General features: G+C 36.1%; 1 protein-coding gene across 1 annotated transcript; it reads left to right on the top strand.

Moving 5' to 3' along the window:
• Positions 1–1,830: 1,830 nt before the first annotated feature.
• Positions 1,831–5,282, top strand: LOC306847378 (cytochrome c oxidase subunit NDUFA4-like). Its single transcript, XM_079381298.1, has 4 exons — positions 1,831–1,987; positions 3,456–3,544; positions 3,793–3,853; positions 4,989–5,282. The coding sequence occupies exons 1-4, from the start codon at positions 1,946–1,948 to the stop codon at positions 5,043–5,045; spliced, it is 249 nt and encodes an 82-aa protein (XP_079237424.1). The 5' UTR covers positions 1,831–1,945; the 3' UTR covers positions 5,046–5,282.
• Positions 5,283–12,007: the final 6,725 nt, after the last annotated feature.

The raw sequence follows: 12,007 nt of genomic DNA, 5'->3' as shown, positions 1-12,007 counted from the left end.
GCCATGTTTGGATCTTCCAACTGTACAATAATCCAAATACAAACCTCAAAAACAACACAAAAATGGGTCACTGAGCACAAAACCAAACTTCTGCTGGCCATTCCAGTCCTCTGACCTGAACCCTGTAGAAAATGAGGTGAACTGAAGAGAAGAAGCACCAACATAGAGCTTCTGGATGAGGGAATGGTCTCTGATCTCTTGTGGGGTGTTCTCTAACCTCATCAGGCATTATAGGAGAAAATTTAGAGCTGTTAAACTGGCAAATGGAGGTTTCAAAAAGTATTGAATAAAAGGGTGCCGTTAATTGTGGCCAATGTGTATTAGAGAGAAACGCATTTCATAAATATATTTCCCCCCCATTTTAAATTCTTATTATCCAATGAAAGGTTAGATTTTTGTGAATTTTTTTTAAATAAAAGATCAAAAGGATTAACAATGCAGAATAATTTTCACAGCCTCCTTTGATCATATTTACCAAGGGTGCCGATATTTTTGGCCATGACTGTAGGTGCAAATCTACGGAGCCATGTGGACAAAAATGTTATCTTGGCAACGAATTAAGAATTCGTCTTTACACTTATTAATTTGTTCCCTCCTTTTAGTAGATTGCAATGTAGACTACTAATACAATTGAATTAGGCCCGATTTTACTTAAACGAGGGAAGGAAACTGGCCTGTCATGCACTGACTTGAATGGACTGAAGCAGAAGATGCAGTTAAACTGAGGAGAGTCAGCCCTCCTCCACCTCTCATAACCGTGATCGCAATAGAGAACAGTCACTGTTTGCTTAACAGGAACTATGAGGAAAGGTTAATGTGCAATTCAAAGTGAAAAATGAAATTGGAGGGAAACAAACACGGGCGGATGTCAGGAAGGCAATCTGATTAAAAGAGCCAGCAGAGGAGAACTGGCAGCACAGCTAAACTACATTTCCACACTCAACGTTTGAACAAGCTGCCCTCAGGCTGTCCTGGCTAAAACGATGATGAAGAGCTTTTCTCCTTTTCTCTACTTCTCTGTTATTTTAATCTTATGCTCATTTTTAAGCTGAGCACTTTTAGGCTGTGTAAATTGAATTTTAACATGTTTTTGTTAACACATGCCATGAATATAAAGAAGCAAAGGCAGGATGATAGTTGTGGAAATTTAGAGTAAGGTTCAGACATTTGTGACCCAAAACAATGCTGCCTTTTCAGGCAAAGTGACTTCATAAACATAAATCCTTTTCAGAGGTAAACAACTATTGTTCCATTTAATTGCATTGCACTGGTGACGTGTTTTTAAATAATTTATGACTACATGTGTTCCATCTGTTCATAGAATGATTTTTTAATATAGGCTATATTTTAGAATACATTTATGTATTAGTATATAGCTTTATTAATTTGTTAAAATCAATATTTTGTATAATTTGTAGTCAGTATTATTTGTTGTTTAGTCAAGTGTATTATTTATATATAAATATCTCTAATATACATGCATGTTAGATGCATATTAGTCGCACATTAGTGTGTAAATGTCCTTAATGTATGACATGACAATTAAACGTTTAATTTAAAAGGGAAATGAATTTAAAACTTAATATTTTATAAATTGTATATTATTTGTATTATTATTATTGGTTTACTCTTTGAGGTATCCACCGCGTCGCCTTTACAAAATACCTCCGTATATAATTATATCATCATTGATTAATCATTTTCATTATAATTATTGTATTAAAATTTTAACTATTACATTGTAATACGTATTTATTCATTTAACCGTGAGGACAAGTATGTCAAATTATAAAATAAGAAAACAGGCAAACTCTATAACCCCCCGCGGACTGTGTCCTTCTCTCTCAGTGCTGGAGCGGTCTTGCTAGAGCTTGCTAACGAGCCACGCTTAATCCATTTCTTTTTGTACATTTTTGGGAGATTTTATATCATCTCATTAGTCACGATGCTGAGCACGGTCAGCCGGCAACTCAGAAACCACCCTGCCGTAAGTGAATGATGATTTCAGGAGGATTTATCCTGTAGAAGACGGAGTTGTAGAAGGCTAATTTACCGCTAGCCTGTTAGCGTCCCTGCTGCGGAATGCTAGACATGCCACCAGTCTAGATATTTATACTTCTGAATAAACATTAAATAATTAATCCCAAAAATACGTATTGATTAAACTACACGAAATTTTAAAATAGTGATTCCCAAGCCTGGAAGTTATTAAAATAATGCAATTTTATGGAAATATTTCCTGTAAATGTTTTCATCGGCTAAAATCGCGCTTTTTAGTGAAATCTCAAAATGATTTAGTAAGGATATAGAAACCAAAATAAATGCCAATGAGATGCTTTGTGAAGCTTGAGTCTAAAGTGTCAAACCACTCGCAGCTGTCACACAACTAAACACCACACTTTACCATTGTGTTGTGCGTGACACATTTATTTATTGTGAAGCTTTATGTAGTCTATTAGGTCAATTTGAAATGAAATGACTTCAAAACGAGTTTTATTGTATGTGCGCAGTTAACACAGAGAGGCCTTCGTGTCACGGGACAGCCCTGGCTCTCTGGAGCTCAAGGACGAGCGGGTTAAACTAAGGTCACATACACTTTTACTTTTACTTTTACTTTTAAATTGTTACAGCTCTTATCTTTGTTTTCTTTATTTCTTGGCTCCATGTTTTAATTTCGTGGTCCACATCTTCTGAACTCCTCAGGACTGAACTGGAGACATTTGCACGTGAAGTTTTGAAGCTGTGGGTTAGGGTTGTTATATTTGAGTTATTTAAAGCTATTGTGTTTCATGAAGCAAAATTTGTGCAGTTTTATTTAACAGTAATGTCAATCATTACTGTATAATCTAGATTTGTGGTTCTCAACTGGAGATCTGTAATATAGTTTTGGAAATGTTGTTTGCTTATGTACAATAAATGTGACCCTGGACCACAAAACCAGTCATAAGGGTCAATTTTTCGAGATTTACACATCTGAACGCTGAATAAATAAGCTTTCCATTGATGTAAGGTTTGTTAGGATCGGACAATAGTTGGCTGAGATGCAACTATTTGAAAATCTGGAATCTGAGGGTGCAAAAATATCTAAATTCTGAGAAAATCGCCTTTAAAGTTGTTTAAATGAAGTCCTTAGCAATGCATATTACTAATCAAAAATTAAGTTTTGATATACTTACAGTTGGAAATTCACTAAATATCTTCATGGAACATGATCTTTACTTAATATCCTAATGATTTTTGGCATAAAAATGGACTTAAGACTAGTTTTGTGGTCCAGGGTCACAAATAACATTTTGGGTTGCCAGTTGATTTACAATAAAATTTACGTTCTGAAGCAAGACCAGTCGCGAACCACCGTACTAGATGGTCATCAGCCATGATTGCGAAGTTTATTAAATCACCTTCATATCATTTGACTTGCTTTATATTTGTTTTTTGTTCACCTCTCATCATAGTTGATCCCACTGCTTGTTTTCATTGGCGGTGGATGCACCATGTCTCTGACATATCTGGCTCGCCTGGCCTTGCGTAACCCAGATGTCTGGTAAGCATCTGTTCAACGGCAGATACAAATTCATTAATCATCTGTCTCTCCCAATAGATAATAAAAGGCCTGGTGCCTTTTTTTAATTGAGGAACGATTGTTATTGAGATTGATGTATCTGATTTGTGATTCTTCATACCTTGATCCAAACAATTGGGAGAGTGCTGCTCAGACGTTCATGCCATTGTTGTATTTAGTTTTATCATGCATGCCTCATTCATTTCTGCACTCATTTGCTTCATCCACAGCTGGGACAGAAAGAACAACCCAGAGCCCTGGAATAAAATGGGGCCCACTGATCAGTACAAGGTATGATACATCTGCAGGATCATGTAAACCAGGGATCCTAAATCTGGCCCACGAAATCCACTTTCCTGCAGTTTAGCTCTAACCCTAATCAAACACACCTGAGCATGCTAATCAATGTCTTAAGGATGGTTAAGGCTAGATGGTATACAGCTTCGTCTACTGGGCATGTGCACATCAATTTTTTTCACACTGTACAACAATTACTGTTTTTGCATTATTGTAAGGGGTAGGTTTATACCGAAGCCCGTTTCCGCCACTGAATAAAAAAAAAAGGTTATTGTGACTCTATAGCTCACAATTCTGACTTTTCTTTTCTCAGAATTGTATTATAAAGTCACAATTGCAGGATAAAAATTCCCAATACATTAAATTACATTTTCTACCTATTAGATTGTTTTATTAACGTCTACACCTACCCAACCCTAAACCTATCGAAGCCTGTTTCCGCCACTGAATAAAAATGTAAAAAGGTAATTGCATAAAAAATAATTTTTTAGCATGCTAAACTTTCGGTTTAAAAAAAATATGACCGTGTAAAGCAGGTAAACTTGCTGAATGTATGTTTTAAACAATTCTACAGCTCAAACAATGCATTTTTGTACTGAAAGACTATATTTTGAGCTTTTGGATACTGTGGAGTTCCTTCCTTTAGCTTGATTTGTATGAACTGAGGGACAAGTCAAAGTTATAGTCTGTGGTAATTTGTAAAACTTCTGCTTTGATTTAGAACATGCTTTTAATGTGATGATAAAGCACTCTTCGAGATGCATAACAGTAGTTTTGAGGTTGCAAGCTAACTGACCAGTGTATATGTGGTGTTAGTACAGCGCTTAAACCCGCCATTGTTGCTGGAGAGTGCCTAAGGGGATCCTATTAAAAGATGTGACTGTAGGACCGTATCAAGACCTAATCTCAGATCTTAATGAGTTTAATTCATTAAGCGCTCTATAAGCTCATTTTATGTGTTCTGTTAGTTGGTATAAATCTAATCATGCTCGTGTCTTAATGTGAATTTGATGTGGAGTCGAGTTCAAGTTCAATACTTAAACAGGCAGTGGAGTTAATGGATTTTGCAGAGTGCATGTTGTTAAACTGCTTATTTTGTATTCTCAGTTTTCTGTTTTTCTTTTTTAAGTTCTATGCAGTGAGCATGGACTACAGCAAGCTGAAGAAGGACCGTCCTGACTTCTAAACGAATCCAGGCGTCCAGTGCTGGACCAAAGATTTAAAAACAAACTAAAGATCAACAAGACGTCTGCACACGTCCTTAACAGCCCTTGTTCCTAATTTATGCAGAGAGACTAAATTGCACTTGTCTTTGCTTTCCTGGATCCCTTTTTAACGTCTATGATGTCTTGCATTTTCTCTCAATTCTTTGTAGTCAGAAACAATTAATAAAGGGTTCTCTCCCACATACAGTGAAAAACTGTTCATGTGTCATGATTATTTTGGTGTTTATACCAATGTTTCTGAGACCAAGTCTTTGTTCACCCTGCACACAAACCTGATTTAGTTTTCATGTCTGATTTTACTGTTTGTATTGCTATTTTGCTATTATTCAATTTTTTGTTTTTAAATTTACAGTAACTAGGATTGTTGATAGTAACATTTGATTCATTTTGTGATTTCTGAAGTTTAAAAAACTACGTTCTTCAGTTAAGACCGTTGTTATGCAGTTGAGAAAAATCTTGATTGTGTGATTTATGTATTTTAATTTTTAAAAATATTAAATATATAGTTAATATTCATACATACGCTATATTGCCAAAAGTATTGGGTCACCCCCTTCTAATGAACATGTTTGACTACTTTAGTAACTTCTATGAGTACAAATCTTAATGTTTAAGCATATAATGATAATGACCCAATACTTTTGGCAATATAGTGATTAAATAAGGTGGCTTCCTTTGAAGGGTGCTGACTGATGTGTCTTAGTGGGCTTTACCTGGTTGGGCAACTATGTACTCTATATAGTTGCTCTAGTATTGATGTCGGTGTCAAGAAACTTGTCTTTTTTTTCTACATGAGACTAGTGAGGTGTCAGCATGGAGAAAGTTACCTTTGCACATATCTATCATAACATCTAGCCATGTTACTAAACTCATGAGGCACATGCATCAGTTCTATGATGATGAAACTGATTTGAGTCATATTTCAGACTGCTGCCTTCCTGGACAAACTAAGCTTCATGACATTGTTTCACAGAATAATTTCAATTGTATGCTAAAGTCAGTATTGGAGACAGTTTTTTTAAGTTCCCTGAAAGCATTAGTAGAAAGTAATAATACAGTTAGTCTCCCTGCTGCTTTCCTGCATGACAAACCTGGTAGCTGCTTTCCACAAATAAACAAGAGTGTGAAATAGAGTGAAAATCTTCAGTAAAACACCTCCAGAATTAAACATGGGAGGCCCTGAGTGATGCTGCAGCAGCTAATTGTGGAAAAAAGGTGAAAAATTCAGACTTCCTCCTCTCCTCACTACGCTTCTGGACATGAACGATGGTAATCAACACCTCTGGGTTTTTCTAGCTGATGTTAAACACTGCGGCTGCAAGGCAGAGTCCTCTAGCGGATGATAGGAGGAAGATGACAACTGTTCACTCACCAGTCAGAATAATAAAAAAAGGGTTACTTGGGTTTATTAGCTTGGGGTCGACACGGAACATGTTCAAGAAGAGTACATGTAAGAGGAAGTCTCTGATGAGATCTATGCTGTGTTATCCATGTGAGGGGGAAGGTAGCCTATGCGAAGAACCTCTAGACAATATAGGTGGATTGATGTTACTTTCAATTGATTGCCTGTTTTAAGTGCACGAGGCATGTAAGCTATGACTTGCCAGCTTCTATTTATATCTGATATGATGTACAGATATGGACTGATCCAGAATATTGAAATCTATAGAAATGCTATTCATCATAAATGTGATATGTGATAGATTATATCTGTTTTACTGAAAATTTTAACAACACTAAGAGTTTGAATTCTGCCATTCTACACTGTTCATTTAAAGAGATAGTTCACCCAAAAATGAAAATTCTGTCATTAATTGCTCACCATCATGTCTTTCCAAACCAGTAAGACCTTCATTCATTTTTGTAACACAAATTATGATATTTTTGATGAAATCTGAGAGGCCTCTGGCCCTCCATAGACAACAACGAGACTGAAATGTTCCCAGAAACGTAGTAAGGACATTGATAAAATAGTCAATTTTGTGCGCAAAGAAAAGAAAAAGAACAATTTATTCAACAATTCTCCCCGAGTTAACGTCTTGCAGCATTTTGGAGAGTATCATGACGCATACACTCGCTTTCTCCTGAACTTAAACAATGCTGATTACGTTGATTGTGTTCTGGGGAAAGTCGTGATACTCTTCAAAAGTTTTCTTTGCGCACAAAAAGTATTCTTGTAGCTTCGCAAGATTGAAGTTGAGCCACTGATGGACTATTTTACAGATGTCCTTGCTACGTTTCTGGGTCTGGGAACATTTCAGTTGTGTTGCTGTCTATGGAGGGTCAGAGAGCTCTCAGATTTCATTAAAAATATCTTAATTTCTGCTCCAAAAATGAATGAAGGTCTTACTGGTTTGGAACGACATGAGGGTGAGTAATTAATGACAGCATTTTCATTTTTGGGTGAACTAACACTTTAACAAGGTTTACTGTTCTGTACTTTGTTTATCATTTTGTTATTGGCTTTCGGGGAAGTGTCTTAGCATTTGGGGAAAATGTAAAGGGTGAATACACTTTAAATGTGTAGGGTATGAATCTGTCAAACTAAAAGTATTTCATTTTATAGGAAAACCAGCTGTGCTCTTTTGGGATATCATTATTTTATACTCATTGACTGCTACTGAAGTGTGGGATCAGTGGCGTTATGCAGTGAGGTGGTAGAGGAGAAAAAATAAAATAGGATCCTTTTTTTCCCTCGTCACACCAACCTAATCAAAAATAGTGTAAATTTAGTTTCAAATGCACGCTTTGCAGTTGACTTGCTTATACAGTATGTTCTTCTAAATCCGGTCCCTGGAACAGAACAAGCTGCTTTTAGCTGTTTCTTCGTTGCTAATACCATTTTTTCCCGCTCTTGATGACTTTGGTAAATGTCATTGGGGCGCGCACACATCTCTTCCCTCAGACAGGAGAAAGCGTTCGAGAAGATGAGCTGCAAAATGTCAAGGAGACCTTCGCATGCCAGCGGCTTTAAAACTTCACCCGCCTTCGCAAAGGTTATTTCACATTTTCACTGATAATGAAAGAATTGTTACGATGGCTGTTGAGATTGGAGCCTGTTCCCACCTAGTGATTTCAAAGACCAGCTGGAAATCAGAAAAGTTAAAGGTGCTTTAAGCCATTTCAGCCATTTTCCCAACTTCCAATGGACCCAATTGCGTAAATTTAAGGATTGACAGGCTTAGAGCATTTCTGATTGGCTAAAAAATGCGGGCCGCTCCCTTGAATTTGCTGTTTACAGATTCTAGAGCTGATACTTATGGTGCATTCAAGTCATGTCAGATAGTTCGTGTTTACGAATTGTACACATGAACGCCACTACAAAGTCATTATTATGAGTGGGAAACTCGAAATTTTCTTTAAGCCCCGAGTTTCAAGTTAGAGGAAAATCAGTGAGAAAACATGTCAGATGCAATGGATGCAGTCAAAGACTGTATTGACGGTAAATTTGTTGAAATGAATATGATTTTTTTGTCATGTACAATATAAGCTAATACAAAATATTACATTGTTGTATAATTACCATATATATATATATATATAATGATTCAGTTTACATAAATTAAATAAAAACAGAAAAAAGCAAAACCACACTGACATTCTTTATTCATCATTTTGTAGGTGTAGAGTAAAAAAATTATGTAGAAAAGTTAAAACGCCATCTTGTTCTGACCAAAGTGACTTGAGCGCACCTAATGTCACGACTTGTCAACTCGTAAATATGAACCTTCCAGGAGGACTTGAATGCACCAAGAGACTAATATGATAAGACACCTTTAGGTTTGATATCTGTCAGGTAATGTGTTGTATTCATACAAATATTGCTTATTTTTAAGTTGTGATTAATTGAGATTACATGAGAAATTTTGGCAAACTTGTAGAAACAGGCCATGCACTCATTAGGAGGAACTTTGTCAAAGAAAGAAAGGATTTAGTTACTTGCACTTCAGAATCAGAATGAATAATGATTTCAACTTTTGAGTGTGTGAGAGAAAACACATGAAGGAGGTCTGCAAAGGTATATTTCAATCCATGCTATTCCTGTATCTATTTCCTGCGGAGACATGATTGGTCACAGTTGAGTGACAGCAGTGCTGTATTCAGTAGCGATGGCTTTAAAACAGACTTATGTTTGGTGAATCAGGCTGTCCGTCACCCCAGGGGTCAGTCTCACAAATCAGTCATCCATCTTCCTGACCTCTGACCTTCCTGTGGACATGGGCCTTTGTGTCATATTGAACTGCAGGTAGAATATAATGAGTGTGTGAGGGAAGAAAGTGTCAGTGTGCTGAAGAAGATCTCCTGCAGGTCAGACGAGGGATCAGCGTAGCCTGAAACAGAAACAGTCACACACACTGAAAGAGAATTATTAGCTCTCTGTCAAAACCTCTCTTAAATGTTTTTCATGGTGCCACACACACACACACTGGACTCTGTCATCAGAAGTGCTGTCTGCAATTTGCGATATCTGGAAATGGATGACATTTAGAGGAACCAAAATAGCAGGTGTGTACAGTACCAGTGCTCCCTTACTGTACATTAAATGGGAAATTGTGATCCCCATTTGTGGAGATGTTGATTTCTTTTTTAATCAGAAAATTAGTAATTTATTTATTTATTTACTCACATTTGAGAAGTACTTTTTTGAAGTCTGATATGATTAGTTTTGTATTTGTTCATGTAGTTGAATGCTGATTGAAGCAATCAAACTTGTCATTTTTGTCTTGCAGATGGTAAAGAATCAGGTGCGAAAAAATCTTATAGACTTGCTCTGAAGAAGGAACCAGAGCCATAGACCAGAATATCATTAAAATTTCAACGCACTCTTGGAACATTAAGCAACCACCTAGCAACCGTCCAGAATTCCTTAGCAACCACCCAAAACAATATTGCATCACATTTTGCACAGGTAAGCATCCTTCACATTTTCTTTAGAGATTGTAAAAACCTAATTATTATTTACTGCTCAGACAGTATATCAATGTTTTGAAGAATATGGACACAATTTACGCACATACATTGGCAAACATATAGTACATAAATGAAAAATGAAGGCTTTACCTCATGTCTTAAATCATATTATTATACACTATAAATGTCAGCATTAACATGCATTTAACAAGTTAATGTCTTTCATATCCAGCAATTTCAAGTTGTACTCTCAGAATAAGCCTACAGTTATTAAATTCAGCGATCAGCTGCACGCAGTTTTTTTGCTGTTCGTTTTTAGAAAGAACACATCAGTCTCATTAAATGTTTGTTCACCATTTAGAAAAGTTTCACTGGAAGTTTTATGCGATTTTCTTCCTTAACTTTTTTTATATTAATCTGTACTTGCGTATTTATTGAGCTTAGGGCGAGTTAATTGTGATTGTCTTGATGAGAGACGGAAGGATTTCTGGGTAAATACTGAATGTTTAAAAGCTCACAGAAAACGTGGTGTATTTGCTTTCGTTTTCTCAGCTCACTTTTATTATTATACTGCCTGGAATGCTATCTTAGAATAAACATAAGCTATAAGTGTAGCTAGAGTTGCTATCAATTTTTAAAAAATCTGATTGATCAAATGACAAGGTTTAATAGACTTTGTATCCACCAAATGCTCATGAGCTTGCGAGGCGCAGTTCATTAAGCAAACATCGACATCAACTATGTTTACTACCCATAATTAGTTGTGAAACAGTGTTATTATCTCTTATCCATCCTAGGCTCAACTATTCATTCCTCACAGCACTGGAAAACATTTAGGTTTCTCTCATATAAATTGTTTATGTCAACAATAAAAAACCCAAATGATTAAAAAAGTTATTTAATCAACACAATTTCCTTTAAGATTCGGGATGTTAAAACAGCTGTTCCTTAAAGAGACATTTAATAGGGTCTTGTCATTTTAACACAAGAGAGTCTTGGGGCAAGTTCCTCTACAATGTTCCGATGATTGGCACTATATTTATAATTAACCAGAACAAAACTGATTTATTTATACACTCATCACAAAAAACCACAAAAATCATGCACAGAACGGCTCAACGGCTCTGTACGAACCTACAGTATGGTGAATGACGTCAAAAATACCGTTCCAAGATGGCGACCGCATCTACGAATAGGGCGTCTATCTATGTCTATGTTACGTATAGCAGCCCATAGAAACAGTCGCTAATGAGGCATCTAGTATATCTATGACTAAAATCACAATCACGAACACACGCACAATGTCTCAGTACTAAATACTATTGAATACTATTATTATTTATATTAAATACTAATAATTGAATAATCGTATTTAATAAACAACAACAATAGCCATCATAAAAGTTGCTTGGCAATTCAGTCAACAGTGAGCAAAGGCACCGCGATATCTACAGCATTTAATTTACATAAACATGATACATTTTTGCCAAAACTATTTGCTCTGGAACAAATAATAGTTTAATGAGACCAAAGACTGGCCGTTAGATTTGCCCAACACCAATTATATCGCATGTTTAACCAGTATAAAGACATTAGAGATAGCGGTAAATTCCAGAAGATCTGGCTGCGGTGAGGCGCTCTCTGCGGGTGTAATGGGCGCTGAACTGTCGCTGAACCATTAGACATTAGATATGGAGGGATATGGAGAGTATTCACATATTTCTGCAGTTATAAAAATTGAAAAAATATAAAAAATACAACTGCACTAAATAATGTTATGAGATTGTTTTAAATATTTTTTTGAATATACAAACGATGGTGAATATACAAACGATACAGAAATGATGGTGGAAATGACACTTTTAAGCTAAATTAAAACGCGAGTAGGTGCCAGTAGTGAGCGTTTAATGAGTGAGTTGTTCATTCAAGCGATTCGTTCAAACGGCTGATTCATCAGATGTTTATGCATGGGCTAATGAAAATTTGACTCAACCAATTTGTTCAAACCACG

The sequence above is a fragment of the Barbus barbus genome, assembly GCF_936440315.1.
Source record: "Barbus barbus genome assembly, chromosome: 3".
NCBI lineage: Eukaryota > Metazoa > Chordata > Actinopteri > Cypriniformes > Cyprinidae > Barbus > Barbus barbus.
The sequence above is the reverse complement of the archived record's forward strand: the minus strand, read 5'-3'. Positions and strand labels throughout refer to the sequence as shown.

What these genes read in the sequence shown, in the direction of transcription:
- LOC306847378 (XM_079381298.1), top strand. Translation starts at nt 1,946, where the DNA reads ATGCTGAGCACGGTCAGCCGGCAACTCAGAAACCACCCTGCC. An exon ending in AACTCAGAAACCACCCTGCC is followed by an intron (nt 1,988 to 3,455) that starts GTAAGTGAATGA and finishes CTCTCATCATAG; the next exon opens with TTGATCCCACTGCTTGTTTT. An exon ending in GGCCCACTGATCAGTACAAG is followed by an intron (nt 3,854 to 4,988) that starts GTATGATACATC and finishes TTCTTTTTTAAG; the next exon opens with TTCTATGCAGTGAGCATGGA.